Source organism: Protopterus annectens, chromosome 2.part1, assembly GCF_019279795.1.
Source record: "Protopterus annectens isolate FY-2018-M chromosome 2.part1, PAN1.0, whole genome shotgun sequence".
In the NCBI taxonomy this organism is placed as follows: domain Eukaryota; kingdom Metazoa; phylum Chordata; order Ceratodontiformes; family Protopteridae; genus Protopterus; species Protopterus annectens.
Genome location: NC_056729.1, coordinates 1,246,450,014 through 1,246,473,514, shown reverse-complemented (window position 1 = coordinate 1,246,473,514; position 23,501 = coordinate 1,246,450,014). Strand labels below are relative to the sequence as shown.

At 36.7% G+C, this 23,501-nt stretch overlaps 1 protein-coding gene across 4 annotated transcripts in view; it reads left to right on the top strand.

The window, feature by feature from the left end:
* SEMA5B (semaphorin 5B) overlaps positions 1-23,501 on the top strand; it is a 3,270,261-nt gene that overhangs the window by 3,117,430 nt on the left and 129,330 nt on the right. For all 4 annotated transcript variants that reach the window (XM_044062778.1, XM_044062776.1, XM_044062777.1 and 1 more), the window contains one exon: positions 19,610-19,780. In XM_044062778.1, coding sequence (XP_043918713.1) covers positions 19,610-19,780 — 171 coding nt within the window. The remainder of the gene's footprint in view (positions 1-19,609; positions 19,781-23,501) is intronic.

Sequence of the window (23,501 nt, the reverse complement as noted above, 5' to 3'; positions counted from 1 at the left end):
GCAGATTCAGGACATCAAAGGGGGTCTTGCATCAGTGTCATTCTCACTGGGAGGCCAGATATGCTTCCTCCAGAACAGAAGCTCACCCTTTTCAAAAGTTAGTTTTTTTTCTCAGATTTTGTAAGTCCTATGTCAACTTTATTAAATGATATGAAAATTAATATTTGTATCATGGAAAATGTTGAATCATTTTAAAAAATGTCACTTCGGTAAATTTGATGGACATCAGAGGTTAAAGAGCTTGAATCTACAGACTAACCACCCTATATGTATTTAAGAGTGTGATTGTCCTTAAGATCTTGCAGCAGATGCTCATTGCTTCCTTGAGATATGGCTACACCTTAATGTACAGTGCATGGTTAGCTTCAGAACATAGTTATAATCAATGACTTCTCAGAATTTCACCCACCTCAGTCTGATCTCAGTGCCTTCAAGAGCCAACCTTACCAACAGTATGAGACTTAACTTTTTTTCAAACACATACATTTTAATTGTATTTCTCAGTTCTGATTACACCTTTTGAACAGTATTTCACTTGCACAAAGAAAGAATAAAATTAGTTCATATGTAATAGCCAAATCACAGAAAAAAAAACACTATTTGCATATGTAGTTTTTACCTCTAAGTACCTGTGGTGGGTGACTGAAATCTCAGGATGTAAATAAAGTTCAACAAGTCTATAAGCATCTCAATGTAGCTTCTTCTGCCAGTTAAAATAGTCAAAGACCAAGTAACAGTCCCAGCCAAACAGAAAAAGACAACAGTATCTCTGCCACAATAGATTCCATAGACTTAGAGAAATTTTAAAACAAATTGAATCTGTCTTTCTTTTTTTAAAACAAGCTGCAGATTGCTCATGTAGTACTGGTGTTCCATGATGATGTAATTTATGTTGGGGAGGAAGCAGTGAACATGGTAGCCATAAGTAATTCTATATCATTAAACAGAAACAGTTTTGCAGTCTACATATTTATTGAAATACAGAACTATTTACATCCAAGGCATGATTCATTTGCCAGTATTAGCACATAGAATAATTTGTATGCAGTTAATATAAATATGGGAATATCACTTTTTAGAATAATTTATACAATGATAAAAATATGCCAACATTCATTCCAGGCCTTTTTATTTGTCTTGCTGCAATTCCACACTGTAGTTGTTTGATCCAGTTATCTGGGATATTTTCCTGTTTTTAAAGACAACAGCCAAGAAAGTTGCTACCAGTGTGTTTTAATCCATGTAAATCCTAAAGTTGGGATTGTAGTTCTGAGAAACCAATTGCCACTTTATGTAATAATTTCCCATGTAGCGGGACTTTCTGGGCAATACCAAACTTCATGTAAGTCTATTAATTTTAATAGTGTAAATGAAGAGGAGGTGATATTTGATTAGAACTACTTTGCATACATTTAATCTCTTCTTTTACTCAAAGAAATTTTTATTAAAATGTTTTCCATATCTTTAAATAGATTTAACCATAAATAGTGAAACATAAAAATAATATAACATAATCAATTAGTCAACTATTTACAAAACAAACTATATACAATTGCCTAATTATACAATCTATAACATCACGTTTCCATATACAATATGTAGTTTGTATGCTGTGCTGACTAATCAGATCAATTTGGTTTGTCCAATATTTCGTCAATCTTCTGCCAATAAGTGATGTATGATGTCGTCTTACCAGTTCTTTTCTTTATGGTTGTTACTTTCATTCAAGACATGAAGACTGTGATTTTCTAGAAATCTTGAAAAGTTGGTGGTGCTTTATTCTTCCAGTAAGTTGTTATGGCTTTACATGCAAGGGCAATCAATGTCCACAGTAAAGGATATTTTGCTTTTGGGACACATTGTGGTATGGCTAGATTAAACAAAACTATTGACTTGGTTAACTGAAAATTATCATTAAAAATTGTTTGAAAGAAATAATTTCAAACCAATATTTATTCAGTGAATGACAATAAAAAAACACGTGTTCCCAATCTGCTTTTGTATGCATTTTACATCTCCAACAATCAATATGTTATATATATGTATTTATTAGTTTTAATCTATGAGGGGTTAGAAAGGATATATGTAGGAATTTCAATGCATATAGTTTCCACTGAACTGACTTGGTAGTAAGGCTTGTTGATAAAAAGGATAATTTATTTTTCATTTTTAGCAGGATCCTTTAGATTAACCTGATCATAGTAATTCCAATAACTATTATTGGTATAGTTCTTTGCTTCTTTAAGTATCTTATGAATTTTGCTCAATTACTGAGTGACTTGGTTGGCTACAATCACCTGCATTAGAAGCTGAAGTTAAGTGCAGACTTGCAGTACTGTATTTTATTCTTCTGTTAAGTGGAAACTTGCAGTTTTAAAAGTACTGTATTTTATTTTTTCTGTTAGCCAATTGTTTCACTGAATAGTGTGCTGTGCGTCACTCTGCTGTAAGAGGGGATTGTGGTCTTCTCACTTCTTTTTTATCTGATATTTAACTGTTAGCCTAGAGGCTTCCCTCTGTACTTTAAGTGCTAGCCACAAAGTTTGAGAATTCATTTTATGCTTAACTTCAGCTTCTAATGCAGGTGATTGTAGCCAACCAAGTCAGAAATTAAGTGCAGACTTGCAGTACTGTATTTTATTCTTCTGTTAATTGTTTCACTGAATAGTGTGCTGTGTCTCTCTCTGCTGTAAGAGGGGGTTGTGGTCTTCTCAGTTCTTTGTTATCTGATATTTAACTGTTAGCCTAGAGGGTTTCCTCTGTACTTTAAGTGCTAGCCATAACGTTTGAGAATTCATTTTATGCTCAATTTCTGAGTGACTTGGTTGGCTACAATCACCTGCATTAGAAGCTGAAGTTAAGTACAGACTTGCAGTACTGTATTTTATTCTTCTGTTAAGTGCAAACTTGCAGTTTTAAAAGTACTGCATTTTATTTTTTCTGTTACCTAATTGTTTTACTGAATAGTATGCTGTATGTCTCTCTGCAGTTAGTTCTCCACCCACCCTCCCTGTTCTTGTCTTGGTGTTAGTGTTGGTGGCTCTGGAATTGCCCGCCCTTCCTGTAAGTCTGTATTTGAACACTCCTCCCGGGTCCATTTCATTTGCTCACTTAACCGAGTACAGTGAGATCATAATCTGAGTCTAGTGTTCACTCTACTTTATACAGAGTAAAGATTTGAGAAGACCAACCCCCTTAGGTTCTTCCTTCCTCTCTCCTTGCACTTTACTAACAAAACAAAATTGCACTTTATTCATCTGCTTTTGTTGTATTTGTGTTTCCTACTACTTTATTTTGCTTTTGCCTCTTCTCAAAAGTACTCAGTTTTATTTATTCTGCTGCATTTATTACTGCCTGGTAGTAGCCTGATTAAATTGTAACTGTTATTCTAAGTCTTTTGGTTTAAGTAATTGGGCTTCATACCAGTTGTTTTACATTAAGAAGGTTTGTGGTCTGCACTGCTGTGGCAGGACAAGTAGCTTACATCCTTTTAAGCTGGAAATTGCTGATTGAAGGCTTAGTGTCTGCTGTTTTAAAAAGTGTATTAGCTCTGGTTTAAACACTTGGGCTTCAGGCCAGTTGTATATTAAGAAGGTTTGTGGTCTGTACTCTTATGGAAAGAGAGGCTGGATTCTGCCCTTCTGAGCTAGGAATTTTTGGTCACAGGGTTATTGTGCCTGCATATTTGAACTGTTTCTTTCTGAAATTGGTGCACCTTGTTGCTATAGCATAGACCATATTCAGGCCTGTTGAATCTAGCTTTGTTTGTATAACTTGAGCACTGATCCAGGTCATCTTTTTTGGAGAAGGTTTCCCTGCACCCTAGTGGCAGGTGTGCAGTTAGAACTTGTCTGATTGAAGACTGCTGGAACAGGGCTCAGTTTCGAGCTTTTTTCTGGTTAATTTGGTAACTTGTTTAAATCGGTTTGTTCATTTTCTATTGTTTTATATATATATATAAAAATTTGCACTTTATTCATCTGCTTTTACTGTATTTGTGTTTCTTCCTACTTTATTACTATGGGCATCGACTAAAACTCTGATCTGAGATATATAACAATAAAGTATCCTTTTCTGTGCATTTAAAGTTTTTTTTTTGATTGTATCTGCTTTATTTTCTGAAAAAAATATATATACTTGTTTCCCGCTTTCTAAGCAAGTATAATCCAGTTTTCAGGTTAATGCTGAATTCAGGGCTGTGTTACAAGTCTCTGTGTTTGACCATTCCTTACTTGGATAGAAGGACGTATCTCTGTTCACCTGTGAGAGAAGGGAGCTTTGAGCAGCCTATCTGTCCTTGGAGGAGTGGTTTCAGCCCAGAAATTAGTAGTGCATTGGCCATTTTGGGCTAATTTCTATCTCTTTCATTTCCCTGCTATAAAGACTGCATTTGCCCAGTTTTGCTAGGGTATAACTATTCCCGGCTCCACAAAGTCTCCTCTTCAATTTTTCCCTTGGAACTAGACAAACTTTCAGCTTAAGCACTCAAACCATTCATTTCTCAGCCCCGGCACTTGCTCAAAACTCATAGCAAGCACTTATAAACCCTAGCAATAGACCCCCCTATACTGTAGAGAAGTACAAGGCTCTCTATTCGACCTTACCAGCCAGTCAGTAAAACAGTTCACTGTACCTATCCAGGCATGTCCAAAGGGCAGTTTCAGGTGTACTCTCCAGTCCAACTGGTGAATCTGGGCATTTTGAGGCAATGTTACAACTGCCTCATATACACAGACAACCCTCTCCTCCTACCACCAAACACTAATGCATGCAAGAGATGCACTTATACAGCCAAACTGGAGGCTAAGTTCTCAACCCAAGACTGGATCAGACAGTCAAGAGGAGAAGGGAAATACTTACATCACAACACCAGTCTCACAAAGACCCATTAAACCAGCATGGGCAAAAAACACACATAAATACATGAAAACATACCCAGAGGCTCTAAATAAAAATCTGCAAAAGCAACAGAGACCTCCAAAGCAGGCATCCAAGCAACCTTCACCCCCCAACACAAAGCATGAAACACATACTTCACAAAACCAGTGTGCCACGCAATCCACAGCCCTTAAGGCAAAATAGCATACCCAACACGCTAGTAAAAGGTGACTCTATAGTCAGGCACACTGACGTCCCACTCACTAAGCTGAACAAGGAGAAGGTTACTGTTAGCTGCCTGTTGGGTGGCAGGATCTACCACATAACACAAGCACTCAGGTCACTCCAGAACAAGTACAAGCATGACTCTGTCATTGTCCATGTTGGTGTGAATGACCTGAGCCATACCTCCCTGGGCTACATGAAAAGAGACATGGAAGATCTCTCTGATCACATAGCCGAGGCCGGTATGACCCTGACCCTGAGTAGCATCCTGCCTTCACCAAGAATGATACCACGGTATAAAGAAAAAGTTGTCAATTTCAACAATTGGCTAAGTTTCTGGTGTCATTCAAAGGGGATCCGGTGTCTGTCCACCTGGGATGATATGCTCGACAAGCCACGGTGCTTCGCTAGAGACAGCTTGCACCTGTCACCCTTAGGCTTTTGAATACTGGCCAAGGCTCTTGCCACCCCCACAGTGCCTTTTTTTAGGCAAGGCTCAAAAGACAAACCCACCACCGTAAATGGCACAAGTAACAAAAAACTGATGGTAATGCTACTCAATGCCAGAAGTCTAAACCTCAAAATGCATGCACTCGAGGCAATCCTCAGTGTGGAGAAAATCGATATATGTGCAGTAACAGAAACCTGGTTTAAGGCTCCAGAGAGCACCCCAGCACTACCAGGCTACAACTCATAAATTTTGGCCACAGAACCCGGACTGAAATTCAAAAGGTGGGGGCGTATCCATATTAATCAAGGATAGTTTTTAATTGGAAATGTATGTCTCTTAGTGAATATATAATATATTATATTAGGTTGCAGTTTTTAAGGAGGTTAAAATCAAGATGAATTATTTAATTGATAAATTATTTAATTGATAAATTGTTTAGTGAATTGGATACAATTGTTGGTATGTGAGTATATTTAAACTCACAAGAGGTTTCAGTAATACTTGTCTGAAGAAGTGTATGTATCTTTGTACACGAAAACGTTTGCAAGTAAAGGTTTTTTGGATTTATCGTGTGGCTGCGTTCTGTTGGACTCACTTATTGTTTTCCTAGTTGTTTAAAACTTTCCAGTTTTTCGTTTGTATATTAATCAAGGATACCCACACCTCCAGTTTAGTGGCACAGCACAATGCTTCAGAGATCATCCACGTGCAACTAACAATGGGCAGAACTGCAATTCAAATTGTAGCTTGCTACAGATCACCCACCATGTCCCAGGACACCCATTCCGCATTTCTGGAAATACTGGGAAACATAAAGGTCCTACCAAACACCCTAATATTGGGTGACTTCAATTACCCAAACATTAACTGGAAGAATTACTTAAGTACTAACTCCCTTGCCCAACATATCTTAGAATTTATAAACTCAAACGCCCTGGATCAACTGGTCAATACTCCCACCAGAATTGACAGCATATTGGACCTGGTCATCACCAACATGGGCGACTGGTGTTCTACACCTGAGGCCAACTCCTCGCTGGTTAGATCTGACCATAAACAAATCAGTCTGGATATCCACATTCCACTCCCACCCCCAGTCAAAGAAACCACCATGAAAAACTTTTCAAAAGCAAACTTCATGTTACTTAAGACCTTGGTAGAAAGTTTCAAAGCCCCCATGCTAAAGGATAACGCTGTCCAAGCTGCAAAATCCTTTACTAATGCATTCTACGGGCACTTACAAGAATGCATGGGTCGTGCTATCCCAAGCAAAACTAAGACTCACTCCTCCAAGAAAAGGAAACCAGTCTGGTGAACCCCTGCCATAAACAAGCTATACAACAGAAGGAGGAAACTAGTACAGAAGAGAGTAAAATCCCAAGAAGGGAAGACATCCCTGATCAGTATCAGCAAGAAACTACGATCCCTCATAAAATCATCCAAGGCTAGATTCAAAAGAAAAAATTGCCAAGGACTCCAAAGATAACCACAAGGCATTATTTAGCTATGTCAAGAATCTAAGTGGCAATGCTCAGATCTGCTCAGAGTTAGTGCAGAATGGCACAAAATACACTGAACTGACTGATATTGCCAACATCCTGGCAGACAGGTTTGTGCAAACTTCACCCCCCCTCTCACCCCCAAAAGGTTCCCATAACCATACCAGAAGAATGTAGAGCCCCTGAAATCACATACACTCAGGTTAAAACAGCCCTCTCCAAAGCCAAAAACACAGCAACAATGCTGTCCCAGGCTGCATCCTACACAAGCTTTTAAAGATGAACTAACCCCTCACCTAAACACACTGTTCAAACTCAGCCTCTCCACAGGCTATGTACCCATAGAGTGGAGCACAGCAATGGTTATTCCACTCCACAAAGGTGGAGCCACAACAGACCCCTGGAACTATTGCCCTATAAGCCTGACTAGCTTGGTCTGCAAGGCTATGGAGTGCATCATCATGGAACTCATTAACAGAGACATTGGGAACCTCCAAACACTAGTCCCTACCCAGTTCGGCTTTAAGGGCAGATCATGCCTCCTAAACCTGGTGGACCTCTTTGAGACAGTTACCAAGGCTATAGACAAGGGAAAGGTGGTACTTACAGCCTACATAGACCTCACAAAGGCCTTCGACACCATTCCCCATTCTGGTATTATAGACAAGCTCACCAGCCTGAACATAAACCCCTACGTCACAAGACGGGTTGCCAACTGGCTCACGGACAGAACTCACATGGTGAGAGTTGCAGGAGCTAGGCCCGATTCTAAACCGGTTACAAGTGGCATTCCCCAGGGCTCAGTCCTAGGACCCCTCCTGTGTGGCATATACTTCTCAGAGGTACAGGCAAGCACAGGAGGACTATGGCTGATGAAGTTCACAGATGACTGCAAACTAGGGGCTATAATTGACTCTCCAGCTGACACAGGCATCCTCCAAAAGGTTCTCACTGAGATGGATACCTGGTGTCAAAATCATGGCCTCAAGCTAAATGCCAAAAAGTACATAGTCATCCCCTTTGGAAAAAAGAAAGTACACACAAACTACCACATAGGTGGTAGTCCCCTAAATATGGAAGACATAATAAGGGATCTGGGGACCCAAGTACACGGTATTCTCTCCTTTGATAATCACGTTGCCAAAGTGGTTAGAAAATCCTTCTATGTGGCCCACCTAATCACAAAAGGGTTTGCATCCAGATCAAAAGAGGTCATTGTGCCCCTCTACTCATCACTCATCAGACCCACCATAGAGTACAATGCCCCATTTGGGATGTACCTTACAAGACACCTGCAACAGCTGGAAAGTCTACAGAAGTACCTCACCAAGAGGATCACTGGCTTCAAACAGATGCTCTCTGCAGCTCAACTGCAAAAACTTCAGCTGTACTCGGTTGCATACCGCCTGCTCAGAGGTGATCTCTGCCTGACATACAAGGCCATGTCCAACCCAGAATTGATGGACATGCTCCACCTAATGAAAACCATATCCCCTCGAGCCACACACTCTAGGGATCTAAACCTCACTACAACAATAAATAGGACATGCTGGAGGGATAGATTCCTGTCCCAGGGACTTCCCATGTGTTGGAACAAGATTCCAATCTACATTAGGCAGAGCTCCTCACTAACGCTCTTCAAGACAAACCTTAACGAGTGGATGGGAAACAGAAAGTTTACCCCAGGCATCTCTTCAGTGACTCTACTGGACAGAGGCACAGGGAACTAATCTAAGGGGGAGGAGAAAGTCAACACATTCTGGCTAGGCTTATAAATGCTTTTGGACAGATAGCCTAGTACCAACGTATGAACCTATCATTGTTCTTTATAAGTATTATTTATTAAAAGTATCACAAGATCTATGAACTTAGGAATATTATTTTTTAAAAGTTGGTGTCCTCAATTCCAGCTTATTTGTGATGTACTGTCTTATTTGTTGTGTTGGTAGCCACAATTTATCATCTAACTCAAATTTCCTTTTGATGTGATGTAGTGTGAGAAATGTATTGCCATTGAGTATTTGATACCAATAAGTCGCTTCTTTTTCTTTAAGCTCTTTAATTACATTTGAATCAAAGGTAGTTATACATTCCTGTGTACAAACTATAGGATGTAATATAAAAAAACACATCTTTATATCTGGGTTCATGTTTATATATTTTATAAACAGTATTATTGTTTCAGTAACAATTATATACTTTGTTTTTATACTTTTATTAAATATTATGTTATCTCATCACATTATAAAAGACTTTTGTTGGATTTATATTATATTGTTTATGGGCTGAGTTACTAATGGTATTACATATAGATTCATGAATTAATTTCCTTTTGGCTGTATAGGTTGATTTCAGCCATAGAGTAACTGTTTTAGTAATAGATGCCAATGAATAAATATATCTGGTAGATTAATTCCACCCTTCTCCCGACCTTTTAAATGGTTGTTAATCATGATTCTAGGCTTATTGTTAAAGCAAAGGAAATTCAGCATCATTTTATTGTATTACTGTATACTTTTCTTTATAGGAGGGCTGGAAAAGGATTGTATATAATATAACAATTTTGGGAAAATTATTGATTTAATTATATACAACCTATCTTCCATTGTATAAAATATCTTATTCCATTTCTGCATTAATGATTTTCTCTGACTTAGTATATGAATATAGTTAATATTTATTGTTTCTCTAGTGTTGCTAGTTAGCAAGATTCCTAGGTATTTAATGTTATTATCAGGTGCTAAGTACTTAACAAAGTCATTATTTAATTCCCTTTTATTTGAGTTAATTAATAAAATTTTTTCATTAAATACAAGACCAGAAATAGTTTGAAAGAAGTTCATTGTTTGGAATAATTAATTTAATGATTTATCTTTATAAGATATTGTCAACAGGATGTCATCAGCAAATAATTGTATTTTCATTTCTAAGTTATTCTCAATTACTATGCTTTTAATATTTGTGTTCATTCTAACATGGTTAGCAAAAGGCTCAATTGCTAATGCAAACAGTAAAGGTGAAAGTGGGCATCCTTGCTTAGACCATTTTCTAATAGTTATAGAAGTAGAGAGATATGACCCAATCTTATCATAGGCCAGAGAATTTTCATATAGTGTTTTAATTAAGAATGTAAATTGTTGTGAAAAAACATATTCTTCTACTATCACCAGTAAGTAATTCCAATCTTTTGAATCAAAGGGGCTATTGATGTCTAGACTCTCCAGAATCATGTCTCTCTTACTTAAATCAACATAATCTGTCAAGGGAAGAATTCTTTTAATATTATCGTAGGTGTTTCTATATTTTATTAAACCTGTCTGATCATGATCAGTTAATGATTTTAATATATGTTTAATTCTCTATGTATTGCCATAAACATTTTTTAATCTACATTTAACAATGAAATGGGCCTATAGGATGAACATTCTGAAGCATTTTTTTCAGATTTCATAATAGGTGAGATTAAACTAGATTTCCAAGAAGGTGGAACTAATAGTCCTTGTTTAACCTTTTTAAAAACCTTCAACAATAACTGTTTAGCTTCTTTGGGCAATAACTTATACATTTCTAGTTTTATGTTGTCGTTTCCTGGTGCTTTAGTGGGTTTCAGTTTTTTAATTTGATTCAGCAACTCAGACATTATCTGCTTGTCGGTGTGTCTACTCTGTTGTTGCTGTATCTTGATGTTTATATTAGTCTGAAGGAAATTTCAAATTGGTTCTTTCAATTTCATCTCTATGTTGCTAGTATTAATTTTTTTATAGTGTGACTGAAATGTTTCTAGTATGTTGTTTCTCTGAGATGTTGGAATTATATATTTCTTTTATTTGATTCATTTTAATAACTTTCTTAGTTCTATTTGCTATTTTCCTTTGATTCTTCAGAGTCATTGAATAAGAAATAATTTAGATTTTTTTTCTAATTCAATCATTATTTTATGAGGTAATATTTCAGTATATTCCTTATTTTTCATTGCTAAATCATTAGTTAATTGACTATGCCCTTATATATTAAGTTTAATAATATTTATTTCCTTTTGAAGTTCAGTTAATTGCTTGTCCCATTGATGCCTTTTATTTTTGTACCAAGTTAAAGTTCTTCCATATATATATATATGCTCTTAATGCATTCCATACATGGATTTTTGAAGTGTCTTCATTTATTTTTAATTCAAGAAATTATTGTAATTGTTTTGTACAAAATTCTTTAAACTCTTCTAGATTCATTATATAGGATGATATTCTAGTCATTGCCACCTTTTGTTTGTTATGAACTTCTACTTCAAAAGTAATTGCATTGTGGTCTGTTAATGGACAAGAGATAACTTTAACATTGCTAAAAAAGGTGGTTATTTCCTTTGACACACACACACACATATATATATATATATATATATATATATATATATATATATTCTTGAGTGTGTGTTATACCTATGCGAAAAAAAAAACATATAATGCAGAGAATCTTTGTCTGCATATTTATTAATATCTTTAAGATTATATAGTTCAACAAATTCTGCTAGTGTTTTTGATGATGCAGTTTTCCTTCTGACAGTGTCCTTATAATCTAGTATACAACTTGAAATCCCCAGCTATTATCAAGTTCCCCTTGGAGTGCTGGATTACTTCTTCCAACTGTTGCTAAACTATACTTGCACTCAACCCAGGTATCCAGTACATGTTAATAAAAGTATACAGTTTACCATTTATTGAGATGACATACAAAGCATCCAGGATTTATCTTGATACAAGCTTATTATTTTTGGCATAATGACAGAAATTTTCCATAAATCATTACCCATCTTGTTTTTTCTTATGTGATGAACTACTTAATATTGTATAACCATTGAAGCTGAGTAGATTAAGATCTTCAGTTAATAAATGTGTTTCTTACAGAAATATCAGTTGTGGGTTTATAGTTTTAATATATTTAAATAAACTCTGTCTCTTACATTTATTCAACCCATTAACATTAATTGAGATCACCTCCAAATTTAAATACTGCTATATGTAGATTTAATTGCATTAGGAAGAATAATGTATAAAAGGTTTTGTTTGTGTACAGCTATGAATAATAAAAGCTGTTTTAGTTTCCTTTTAGTGTGACTAATATACTTAGGCAAGTAAAAAAAAAAATAAGAAAATCAAAACCTGAACCATGAGCCCCTTTCTATCCATGGGGTTATTATAACCCCTACACTTAAGTTGACAGAGAATCAAAGTGTCCCTCTCCCTATCACAGGCACTATACTCCAAGCCTGATAAGTCATAACTTGTTAGTCAGAAAGTATTTTATTATTCTATAGGATAATTATAATAGTAAACTTATGGTTATTAACCAGCCTGATATATTCTAAATTAAGTCTACTAAGATTGACAAGAATTAACAATCCCAATAACATATCAAAAAGTCATACAGGTTGATATATGAATCATCTTTAGCCAGAGAAATTGTCTTACAGTTATGCTTAAATATAAACTACACTGCTGAACTTATGAATTTTATAATGCATGTTTACTATAAGCAAATCTTTCAACATTCCTCCTTATGTTAAAACCTTATCTTTCTTTCTTTTCTAAGTGTAAGCAACACAAAAACAAGATGAAAGCCCATATGTTAGTTAGCTTGTATAATTTATGTTTGGATATTGTTTCTCTGGTTTACTTACAGTAGATTATTTAAAAGTTATTCTACAACTTGTAGCAGTATCGTATTAATGTAATTATATACATTTTAAAAGTTCTGAAAAGGTCAAGTGTAACTTATGTAAGCTTAAAACAACCCTATAAACAGAAAGATTTGGTTTATATACAGTATTAGTTAACACAATAACAATCCACATTGAATTATAAAGTCAGATGACAGTGCAGTCAACATAATTGAATTGATATAGATAACAGTAAGGTACTGAACAAGTTTCCTTTTCTGAGTTAACAGGCTGAGAAACATTTACTTAAGTAACTCAATCTGTATTACACTAAAACTGTTTTAAAATTTTCGCTTGCATGTTATCTTATTTTAATGTTCAAAGTTACCCTTTTACAGATAGGTGTAGCCTTAAATATGTTGGCCTTTATCTAATGCCATGACTGCTCTTTCAGTGTAAAAAGACCACAAAACTCTGTAACTTACATCATCCTTCGTAAACTAAAAAGAAACATCAGCAAATACAGAAAATGTAATCATCAACTTTTCCTTATACAGGACTTCTCTTCTTATGGTTTGCAGATAAATGTCAGTGTGGAATAGATATGTGGACTACAAAATTAAATTGCCTCCTCTTATCGGACTATTTGTTTTTGTGACAGAAAACTTTCAAATTAATTAATTGTTTGTAATGAAAAAGTAGATATTTAATCAGTAAATGTGTAGACAGCATGAAATCTTAAAGCAAGACTTTTTTTTAATTTTTATTGTATGTTTTACTAAATCATTAAATTATAATCTGTGGTAAACTATTAATATAGTTAGAGTAAAATAGTGTAAGTGTCACTTTAAGACCTTAGAATGATAAAACAACTGTATCTCAGTGCTGTTAAGCAGTGCCATCACCATGCTTCTTTTACTTTCATTTTAGTGCCTCTATTTGACTGTGGGGAAAACCCAGGCTTCAGAACCGCTTCATGAAGCTAGTTGAAAAGTTCTAAAACAAACAAACAAAAAAACAGTGTAATCAGCTTGCGATTCCGGCGGGAAACTAGAGAATGCAAGTGTGGTGCTTTTGATTCTTTGTGTGTAACTCAAGCTTCCTGGCTTACTTTATTCATTTTTATGAAATGTATTACCACAGATTTAAAAAAAAAACTTTCTTTAAGAAAACGATCATAAATACTGCATAAATGAGTTACTATACATCTTAAAACAAAACATTTCATATATAAATCATGTACTGTAAAAACAAATTATTTATCTGTATTAAACACATTATTAAAGCTTTGTTAGAAGAGAAACAAGGCTATCAACTATAAATATAAGTAAAGAGTCAATGCAACCAACATTCAGATGGCACTAATAGTATCATCTCCAGCCCAATCCAAACACAACTATCCCCAGTTGTCATTCATTTTCTTAGTGTATATTAGGTAACCCATAAGCATTGTTAACAGGTTAACAGTTCCTATATTTGACTGTATTGCCTATTTGATTTAAGTATTAATGTTGGTTATAAATTCAAAGTTGTTGTTGTTTGTCTTTTGGCTTTTCCCAGTTAGGGGTCGCCACAGTAAAACTCCGGTCCGCTAATGACTGGCAGTAGATTTTCACGAACACCGAGGTGCCAGCTCAACATCCAACCTTCAACGAAGGCACGCCCATTTACACATGCCTTTCGAACGCCCACCCAACCATGGGGAGGACATGCAGACTCCACACAGAAGGCACTCCCCGCACTCCAGCCAAGGATCGAACGGGAGAACCTCTTGCTGTGAAGCAACAATGCTACCGCTGCACCACCGTGGATACTGGTTATAAATTCAAAGTAATAAAGATAAATTAATATGAGTTACCTTTTCCTGATGGTGTAGAGTGCTGACGATTTATGTTTCCCTATCCATAAACTGCAGGTGCTTAATAATGCAAAACATTTTCTTTTAACAAGTAAATAATGAAAGTCATTTGTCCTTCATTTTTTTACTTTTCTTTCATGTTGTCTGCCAGTTATTCTTCTCAGCTTGAGGTTTGAGGCTAGGACGAAAACTCTTCTTTTCGGGCCATACTTAACCCCAGAAGGTATTCCTACTTTAAATTCAAGTACCCAAAATTACTAGACCATATCTTACAATTCTTTATATTATATCCTAGTTTGAAGGGACACCACTGCCCATTGGTAGTCTTATAATAATCCTAAACCATTGGTTTTGTTTTTGTAAATCACAAGAAATACTAGACATCAAGGTATTCAAGCTTTGCTACAATTTGAATTTAGAACCTCTGCTATTATTCTATAATTCTGTAATTGATGTGGCTCTATCTTCCTGGATGTTCCATGCATTTATCATAAGATATATCCTTCTTTATTCCGTTTTTGTTAATAGATAGCTTTTCTGCTATATTCTCAAAATTGGAAAACACCATACCCTACTTTGGTTAGTCCTAAATGTTGCATACCACATTTCTAATCCTCCCAGATGCTAAATACTGTTAGCATTCAGGACCCCAAATCTTGTTTGCTCCATCTCATTTTGAGTATCATTTAAATTAATTACTTCTAATACTGAAGTCCAGAGAGGTCTGAAAAACACCTTTGTCCTAAGAAATTGCCTTTTAGCAGCCACAACTGCATAATGAAAAAAAAAGTCTAAGACCACCTCAGAGTTTTGGTTTGATTAATCTGATTTTATGAATTCTCCATTTATATGAATCACAGAGCATATCTAAGAGACAGGCTTGACAAGTTTCAGTGTATTTGGGAAAGATAATAAGAATTGTATCTTATTATGGAGCAACACATAGTGATCTGAAATTTACTCTAGAAGGATACATGTGCCTTCTTTCAGTTAAGATTAGTAGACAGTCATTTCTTAATATTTCTTAATATGTCCCATCTGAAACTATCTTCAATGGAGTGTGGTCATTCATTGGATTTTGATATGGCAGGTGGTGCTATTCTTTTGGACCATTTGGAGAATTATTGTGGTATGTTTGACACATTCCAAGACTGATTTGCCTCCTGACTCACTGGACACATCCAGAAGTGGTCTGCAATTTCATTTTTACACTGTTGACCCCCAGCCTCACCTCTCATTCTTTCCAGGGTCTCCATCTGACCTCACAATTTGACACAATGCCTAGAATCCATCCATGATTCAGCAGTAAGTAAGTAGCTTAAGCCCAGCAGATCCAAGATGGTGGCATTAGTGGTTCATGCAATTCTTAGGTCTTCTACTGTGCTGTTCTTGTCACCTGACATTTCTTACAGTGGAGACAAGTTATGTTTTGTGTTAAAGTTGCATGATCTGGGAGTAATTAGTGATAATAGGCTGATATTCAAGGAACAGATTTTGGTTGTCATCAAGCCATCTTGTTTTCACTTTTAGAATATCATCATAATCAAGCACACTTAACATTTGGTGCAAAATTCTGTTGCCTGATTACTTATCAGGGTCACTTAAGTTTCAAATTATGACACCTGTTTTGTGAAAACTGTATTGGTGTACTATGGAGCAGCTCATAATTTATAAGCGTTTGTTTTATTCTACTTGCCCCCATGGCATGAGTCCCCATACATTGTGGATCTACTTTTCATAGTATAGACTGATCAGACCTCTGTGTTCTGTCTTTCAGGGATAGTTAGTATTTTCCATGTGCCACCTGGCATCCTCATGCATTTGGGAGGTTAGCCACCATGGCCCCTACCTGTGGAATTTACCTGTCTGCCTGAGAGATTCACCAACCTTAGCTAGCTTTAAGTGGAAAGTGATGACCTATCTTTTTGAGCTGGCATATAGCTGACCTATTAGTATTTTCATGTAGTCCACCCAGTGACCTTTATTTGGGCTGATTCTAGTAATTACCTGCATTTTCACTCAGGGTTATCAGCTTGTCTTAATTCTGTGATTTTGCAGTTTTATATTTTCCTTCAGTTTATGTTGTTATTGTGTTTCCTATAGTATCCGTGTTCTTATTGTTGTTTTAATTTGTACAGTGTTTGGTCACAGGCACTTAAAGAATGCTGAAATTGAATTTGAAGGATTTGGATAAGTGATCCAGATGACACAATTGTGTCCAAAACCTCTGCAAGGAACATTTTCTCTTAAACAGGAAGTCAGAGTTTCAACCAGTAATACAATCAAAAGTTGTGCTAAGGGCCATCCTTGACATGCATCTTTAGTAATATTAAAATAGGATAATATATTATTAGTGAATGCAGTGACAATAAGAAATAAATGTAGTGGGTTGCTTTAGTTAATGACGCTTAATGGTAATTCTGTTTTCCACAGTACATGCCACAGAAAAGCACATTCTAAAGCATCAAATCAAATAAAAAGATAGTTATGAGAACATTACTGCATTCTACCACAGACTGAATACCTAGCAGTAGTCAAATTATGTCTGAGTCCCTATGTCTTCCCTTTTCAAATCCATGTTGCTTAGGGTAGTGATATATGGAACTGTTATCAAATCTAAAAGCAAAAATCTTGGTGCATATATATTTTTATATATATTTATATACATGCATACACACACACACACACACACACACACACATATATATATATATATATATATATATATATATATATATTGTATTAGGTGCGTTTTCCCCCTCCACCTGCTGATCCATCAAGCCTCCCCTAGTAAAACTGATCATCTGCAGGGGGCATCACCCAGACATTCAGAAGAGTGTTTTGTGCCTCTGCTGTCACTCCCTCTTTCCACTTGCATGCTGTAGGGAAGGGGGACCCTTTGTCCAATGTCCAGACTAGCCTGGCATTCCCACCAGACTGGTGCTGTGTGGCATCCATGCAAGACCCTTGGCACAGAACACATCTCCTCATAGTCATCAGTACACATCATACACTTTGCTGAGTTGTAATTGTTGGGATGTTTTTATAGCCTTAACCCCATCCATTGGTAGCACCAACATCACCACAAGGTCCTCATATGCCCTCTCAGGACACTTGCACTTCAAAACAAACACATCCTTCAAGGTTACAGCCCTTATTGTCATGCAAGCCAGGAGTAATTGGCCATTGGAGATCACCACTCCCCCCTCCAAGATGGGGAAGTCATAAGCCATAATCCACTTATCTCCCACCATTCCCTACCCAGCTTCTCCATCACTCAGGTCATTAGTCAAACTCTGGTCATCTGGGTAGCATTCAAAGCTTTATGGCTATGCACCACAGACTTAGGTAGAGCTTGGCTTGTATTTTCATTTCAGCAGCTAAAAGAGAAATAAGCCTGTTCTTGCCTGGAAGTAAGTTATTGTTTTCAAACATAGGGTACAAAATTATATAAGGTTAAATAGACAAAGCAGGAAAATACCTGTTAATCACAGATTTTTTACAACTCTAATAATGGTTGCCTAACTTTTCCTCTAAATGTTTAGAAAACCAAGAGTTTTTCCAAATTAAATAGAATCCGTTGCACCAAGAATCTCTGATGAAGAAATGGTATTGGCCAACTTCAGTTTACCACATGCTCTCTCTCTCTTTATTCAAGTTGAGAAACTGATAAAAAGTTCTTAATTCCCCTGGTAGCCATGTTTAAAGACAATTAAGAGGCTTATGGTATTCCATGTTCATTATGTGATTAATTAAAAAGAAGAAAGTCATGGTCATTCAGAATCGCCATATTGCTGAAACACCTGATGCTCTTAAGGGTCATTTGCATATATCCCATGTGCCTCTAATACAAGATGTTTGAGGAATCACACAGTGGAAATTCCAACTTGGCTAGAATTTTCTTTTAGTTTTTACTGATTGGCTTTTCATGTGTAACATTTTTATTCATTGTTTTAGTTTGTTAGTTGTGATATTTTGCAAACACCAGTCAGATTACTCCACAGCAAAATGTAAATATCCAAAAAAAAGAATAAACTTGACCAACAGGGCTTTTGTTCAACCATTTAATAAAACCTTGTAAGCACTTTCATGTATAACATACTTCTTCAGACCATAAAACTCTAGAAACAACCAGCTTTAAATAATTTAGCCAATAATCAAATTACCAATTAAACTCGATCGATAAAAATATCACCATGGCAACCTTAACGTAATCAACCGATCTATGGTTCTTCAGATGGGGCTTAAATGGAACATTATCATTAATCCCAAAGCCCCTATCTGCCTGTAAAGTCACTATCCATTTCAGCTCCTCATTCTCAGTTCTATCAGTCATACTGTCCCTCTAACATTCTCATAAACCAACCATAATACCATAAACACAAAAGAATGTCCCCTAGACCGTTTTATGTGTTTATTCAAGGCATTCATACTAACATCTCTCCTTATATCACTTAAGTGTTCAAGTATCCTATCCTTAAGTCTACGCCCCAATCATTCCAACATAGATGAGGCCATAACAAGGCTGAAATATGCATGTCCACAGCTACTGGGGTTTGGCTTTATTGACCTAAATTTGTCCATTAAACAACTTAAAAAGAAAAAAATCATGGGCATTCAGAATCGCCATATAGCTGAAACACATGATATTCTTAAAGGTCATTTGCATATATCCCACATGTCCACTAATACAAGAGGTTTGAGAAATCACACAGTGGAAAATTTTCTATTAGTTTTTACTGATTGTTTTTTCTGGGTAACCTTTTTACTCATTGTTTTACTTTTGTAATTTTGAAAAAAGTCAAAATGACACTTTCAAGAAACCCAATAAGTAATTCTATAAATATAACAAAAGGAAATGAGAGGTACATCAGATATGAAAGAAAGTGACTGAGAGCATTGATTGTAATGAATAAATTAGCTTTTTCTTAATGAGCATTGTATTCGTAATGGCTTATGACTGACACCATTGGTATAGTAAAAACTGACCATTGCATTGTTTGTTAATGTGATATATATGATGTGATGTTTCAAATTAACTGTTTCAGTTAAAGGGGCGTGGTCCTGCTGGTCATCTTGGTCACAGTGCTCAGCTACATGTGGTGGAGGACATTATCAGCGTACTCGCACCTGCAGCAATCCTCCACCTGCTAATGGCGGTGATATCTGTATTGGGCTACACACTGAAGAAGCACTATGCAACACTCATCCATGTGAAGGTAAGATCTGTTACATCACTAAAGTTCAATGCCTTAAAGCAGTAGTATGTTTCAGTACATTGTCAGTCCTTAGAGTGACAGAACTGAACCTTCTACACTAATTTCGAGAGATTCTTAACATTTAAAATGAGTTTAGCTTTTCATTTATTTTGATGTCAGTATATCCATGTCAGTAAATTTTGGTATTAGGTCAGTATCTGTCTGGAGAAATTAGGAAAATGATTGTGAAACCAAAACTTTAGCCCAGGATGAGGGTTACTGCAAAGAGATGTTCACTCTGTCCCTTATGCAGCAACCATGGACAGAGGATAATAGTCCAAAAGAGAGTTTGATATTCAGCAGGTAGTTGGGGGGGGGGGTCCTGTTGCATAATCTGTGAACATGAGGAAAGTTTTTTACATGCTCATGTTGAGGAAAGAGTTTAACATGCTTATTCATGTTATTCAGGTGTCTACAGTGTCACATGCTTATTCATGTTATCAGGTGTCTACAGTGTATTATGCTTACTCATGTTATCAGGTGTCTACAGTGTAACATGCTTATTCATGTTATCAGGTGTCTACAGTGTAACATGCTTATTCATGTTATCAGGTGTCTACAGTGTTATGAACTTGACTGCTTCACTATGACATGCTACTTCCTGAAATGAAAATAAATACAATAAAATACTCCAGTATTCTCAGCACCTTGCACTAAGTGCACTATTTTGCTTGTATTTGTGTTCACGTTCTCTTACTGTATTAAGTAATAAATAGGAATAGGGAATGAGTAATGTTGTAGTTATTCATGATGACAATCTTTATTTCCAAGGAACAAAACTGAGGTGAAAATGCTGTTTAAAGATGGTCAGAGAAGTTAAACAGAGCATCCCCTAATACAAACTATTGTCATGTATTGGAATTCTTCTGGTTACTTATCTCAGGTTCTTTTTCATTGTTTAAAATGATCAGTTTGCCAACTGTCCTGCTTCATGATATATTAGTTATAGTGACCATCAGTGTGTTAATGTGGGGTGGCCACGGTGGTGCAGTGGTTAGCATTGCCGCCTCAAAGCAAGAGGTTCTCCGGTTCGATCCTCGGCTGGGGTGCCTTCTGTGCAGAGTCTGCATGTCCTCCCTGTGGTCGTGTGAGTTTCCTCTGGGTGCTCCTCCCACATCCCAAAGACATGCTGTAGGTGGATTGGACACTCTAAATTGGCCATAGGTGTGAGTGCGTGCGTGTGCCTTCTGTGGAAGGTTGGGTGCCGGGCTGGCAACTCGACACTGTAAAACTCCACTGCCAATCATAACCGGACAGGTGATCTGCTGTGGCGACCCCTAACTGAGAAAAGCCGAAAGAAGAAGAAGACCATCAGTGTGTTAATGTGATATGCAGGAATTGATGTGGCCATCACTTTCAAGGACTGTGCTATCGTTAATTTTTTTTTAACATTTGATGTGTAACTTGACAACATTTAATGGATACTTTTGAGTACGTTTCTTTCATTATATTGGCTACACTATTTCAAAGAGTGTGTTTACATAGCATGTGGAATTTACAAGGTTTCCTAAAGTGGATGAGTCTAGGAGCATCAGTAAGCCAAAATTTGACTTTTGACAACAAAGGTACCATTAGCTGAAACTGTAATAAACAGATAGATGATTGTTTGTAAATGTGGTAGCAGGTATGATAACCCTGCACTTTACTGAAGTAAACACTGTAGTATATGCTAATTTTGTGCAGATACGAAAGGTTTTTATAATAACATTTTAGTGTGTGTGTGTGTGTGTGTGTGTGTGTGTGTGTGTGTGTGTGTGTGTGTGTGTGTGTGTGTGTGTGTGTGTGTGTGTGTGCGTGTGCATGTGCGTGTGTGCATGTGTGAGAGAGACTGTTAAAAGGTGGCATAATTTAGTATTATGTTGTATAAGTAAAAAGAAGAGATAATAATGCTACATGCATTAACAGAAAATTAAATAAGCGTATTCACCTTACACAAAGTATGTCAATAGGTTAGATATTTCAAAGATACCAGCCTTCCTTGGAAAGGGATAGTGATTTTTGTTTTGTCACTTATTTGGCTTCACTCACAGTTACTATACTGACACCTCATGTGTTTGTGCTGTCGGTATCAAACAGTATTGTTAAATATTTTTATATGTTTTGCTATGGCTTTGCTTGGTCAGTTTACTAGGTCTCTTACATGATATGATAGCAGATGAAGCACATACTGTTCTGACAAGTCAGGCACTGATGCAGATTGTGTTATTGGTTGGCAAACCTAATTATATTGCCTGTATTATTATTGGATGTATACTTATTTAAAATAGAATTCCTAAAGAACATTTGCAATCAGAATGATGATTCTGATATTGTATTTTTGGGTTTTCCTCCTATTCTATTTAACGGACCTCAAAATATTGGCAAATTATTGGAATTTTGAGATTTTTCATTGTAAATCCTAAAAATCTGAAAAAGTGCAAAACTCACTGTTGTATCTAAAAAGTATTTTTTCAACTCCCCACTATACACACAATGTGTGTGCATGTGTGTGTGTGTGTATATATATATATGTGCGTGTGTATCTGTATATATATATTATGCACACACATATAACCGAGACCTGGTTCAAGGCTCCAGAGAGCACCCCTGCAATACCAGGCTACAACACTTACCACACTTTTCAGCCACAAAACCAAGACCGAAACACTAAAGGTGGAGGAGTGGCCATATTCACACCTCGAGGCTAGTTGCCCAACATAATGCATCTGAAATTCTCCAGGTGCAGCTAACACTAGGTAAGACTGCAATCCAAATTGTAGCTTGCTACAGATCCCCCACCATGTCCCAAGATTCTCACTACACCTTTCTAAACATACTGGAAAATATTAAGATACAACCAAACACCCTAATACTGGGTGATTTCAACTACCCTGCCATTAACTGGGAAAACTACTCGGGTACCAACTCCTTTTCCCAACGGTTCTTGGAATTCATAAATTCCAACGCCCTGGATCAACTAATCCATTGTCCCACCAGGGGCTCCATTATCCTAGACCTGGTCATTACCAACATGGGAGATAGATGCTCCACACCAGTGGTCACCCCCTCATTGGTCAGATCTGACCATAAGCAAATCACCCTTGACATCCACATCCCAGCCCCACCCCCCAGTAAGGAAACCTCCTTAAAAAACTTCTCCAAAGCCAACTTCATGCTATGGAAGTCAGAACTGACAAACTTCATGACTCCCATGCAGACAGGATCTGAAAGTTCGACTGCAGAATCCTACACTAAGGCACTGTACAAGCGCATCCACTTGTGCATGAATCATGCCATCCCAAATAGAACCAAGATGCTCTTCTCCAAAAAACGAAGCCAATCTGGTGGTCCACTGCCATATGTCACTCGATGGGTTGCCAGCTGGCTTACTGACAGAACCCAGACTGTAAAAGTAGCCAACTCCAAATCCAGCTCCAGACAAGTGACAAGTGGAGTACCTCAGGGTTCAGTCCTGGGACCACTCTTGTTTGGCATCTACTTCTCTGAAGTACAGGCCAACACTAAGGGACTCTGGCTAACAAAGTTCGCAGATGACTGCAAACTGGGAGCCATTATTGAATCCCCAAATGATGTGTATATTCTACAAAAGGGCCTTACAGAAACAGATGCCTGGTGCCAGAGCCATGGGCTCAAGCTTAATGCCAAGAAATGTATAGTTATCCCCTTTGGAAAAAAACATGTA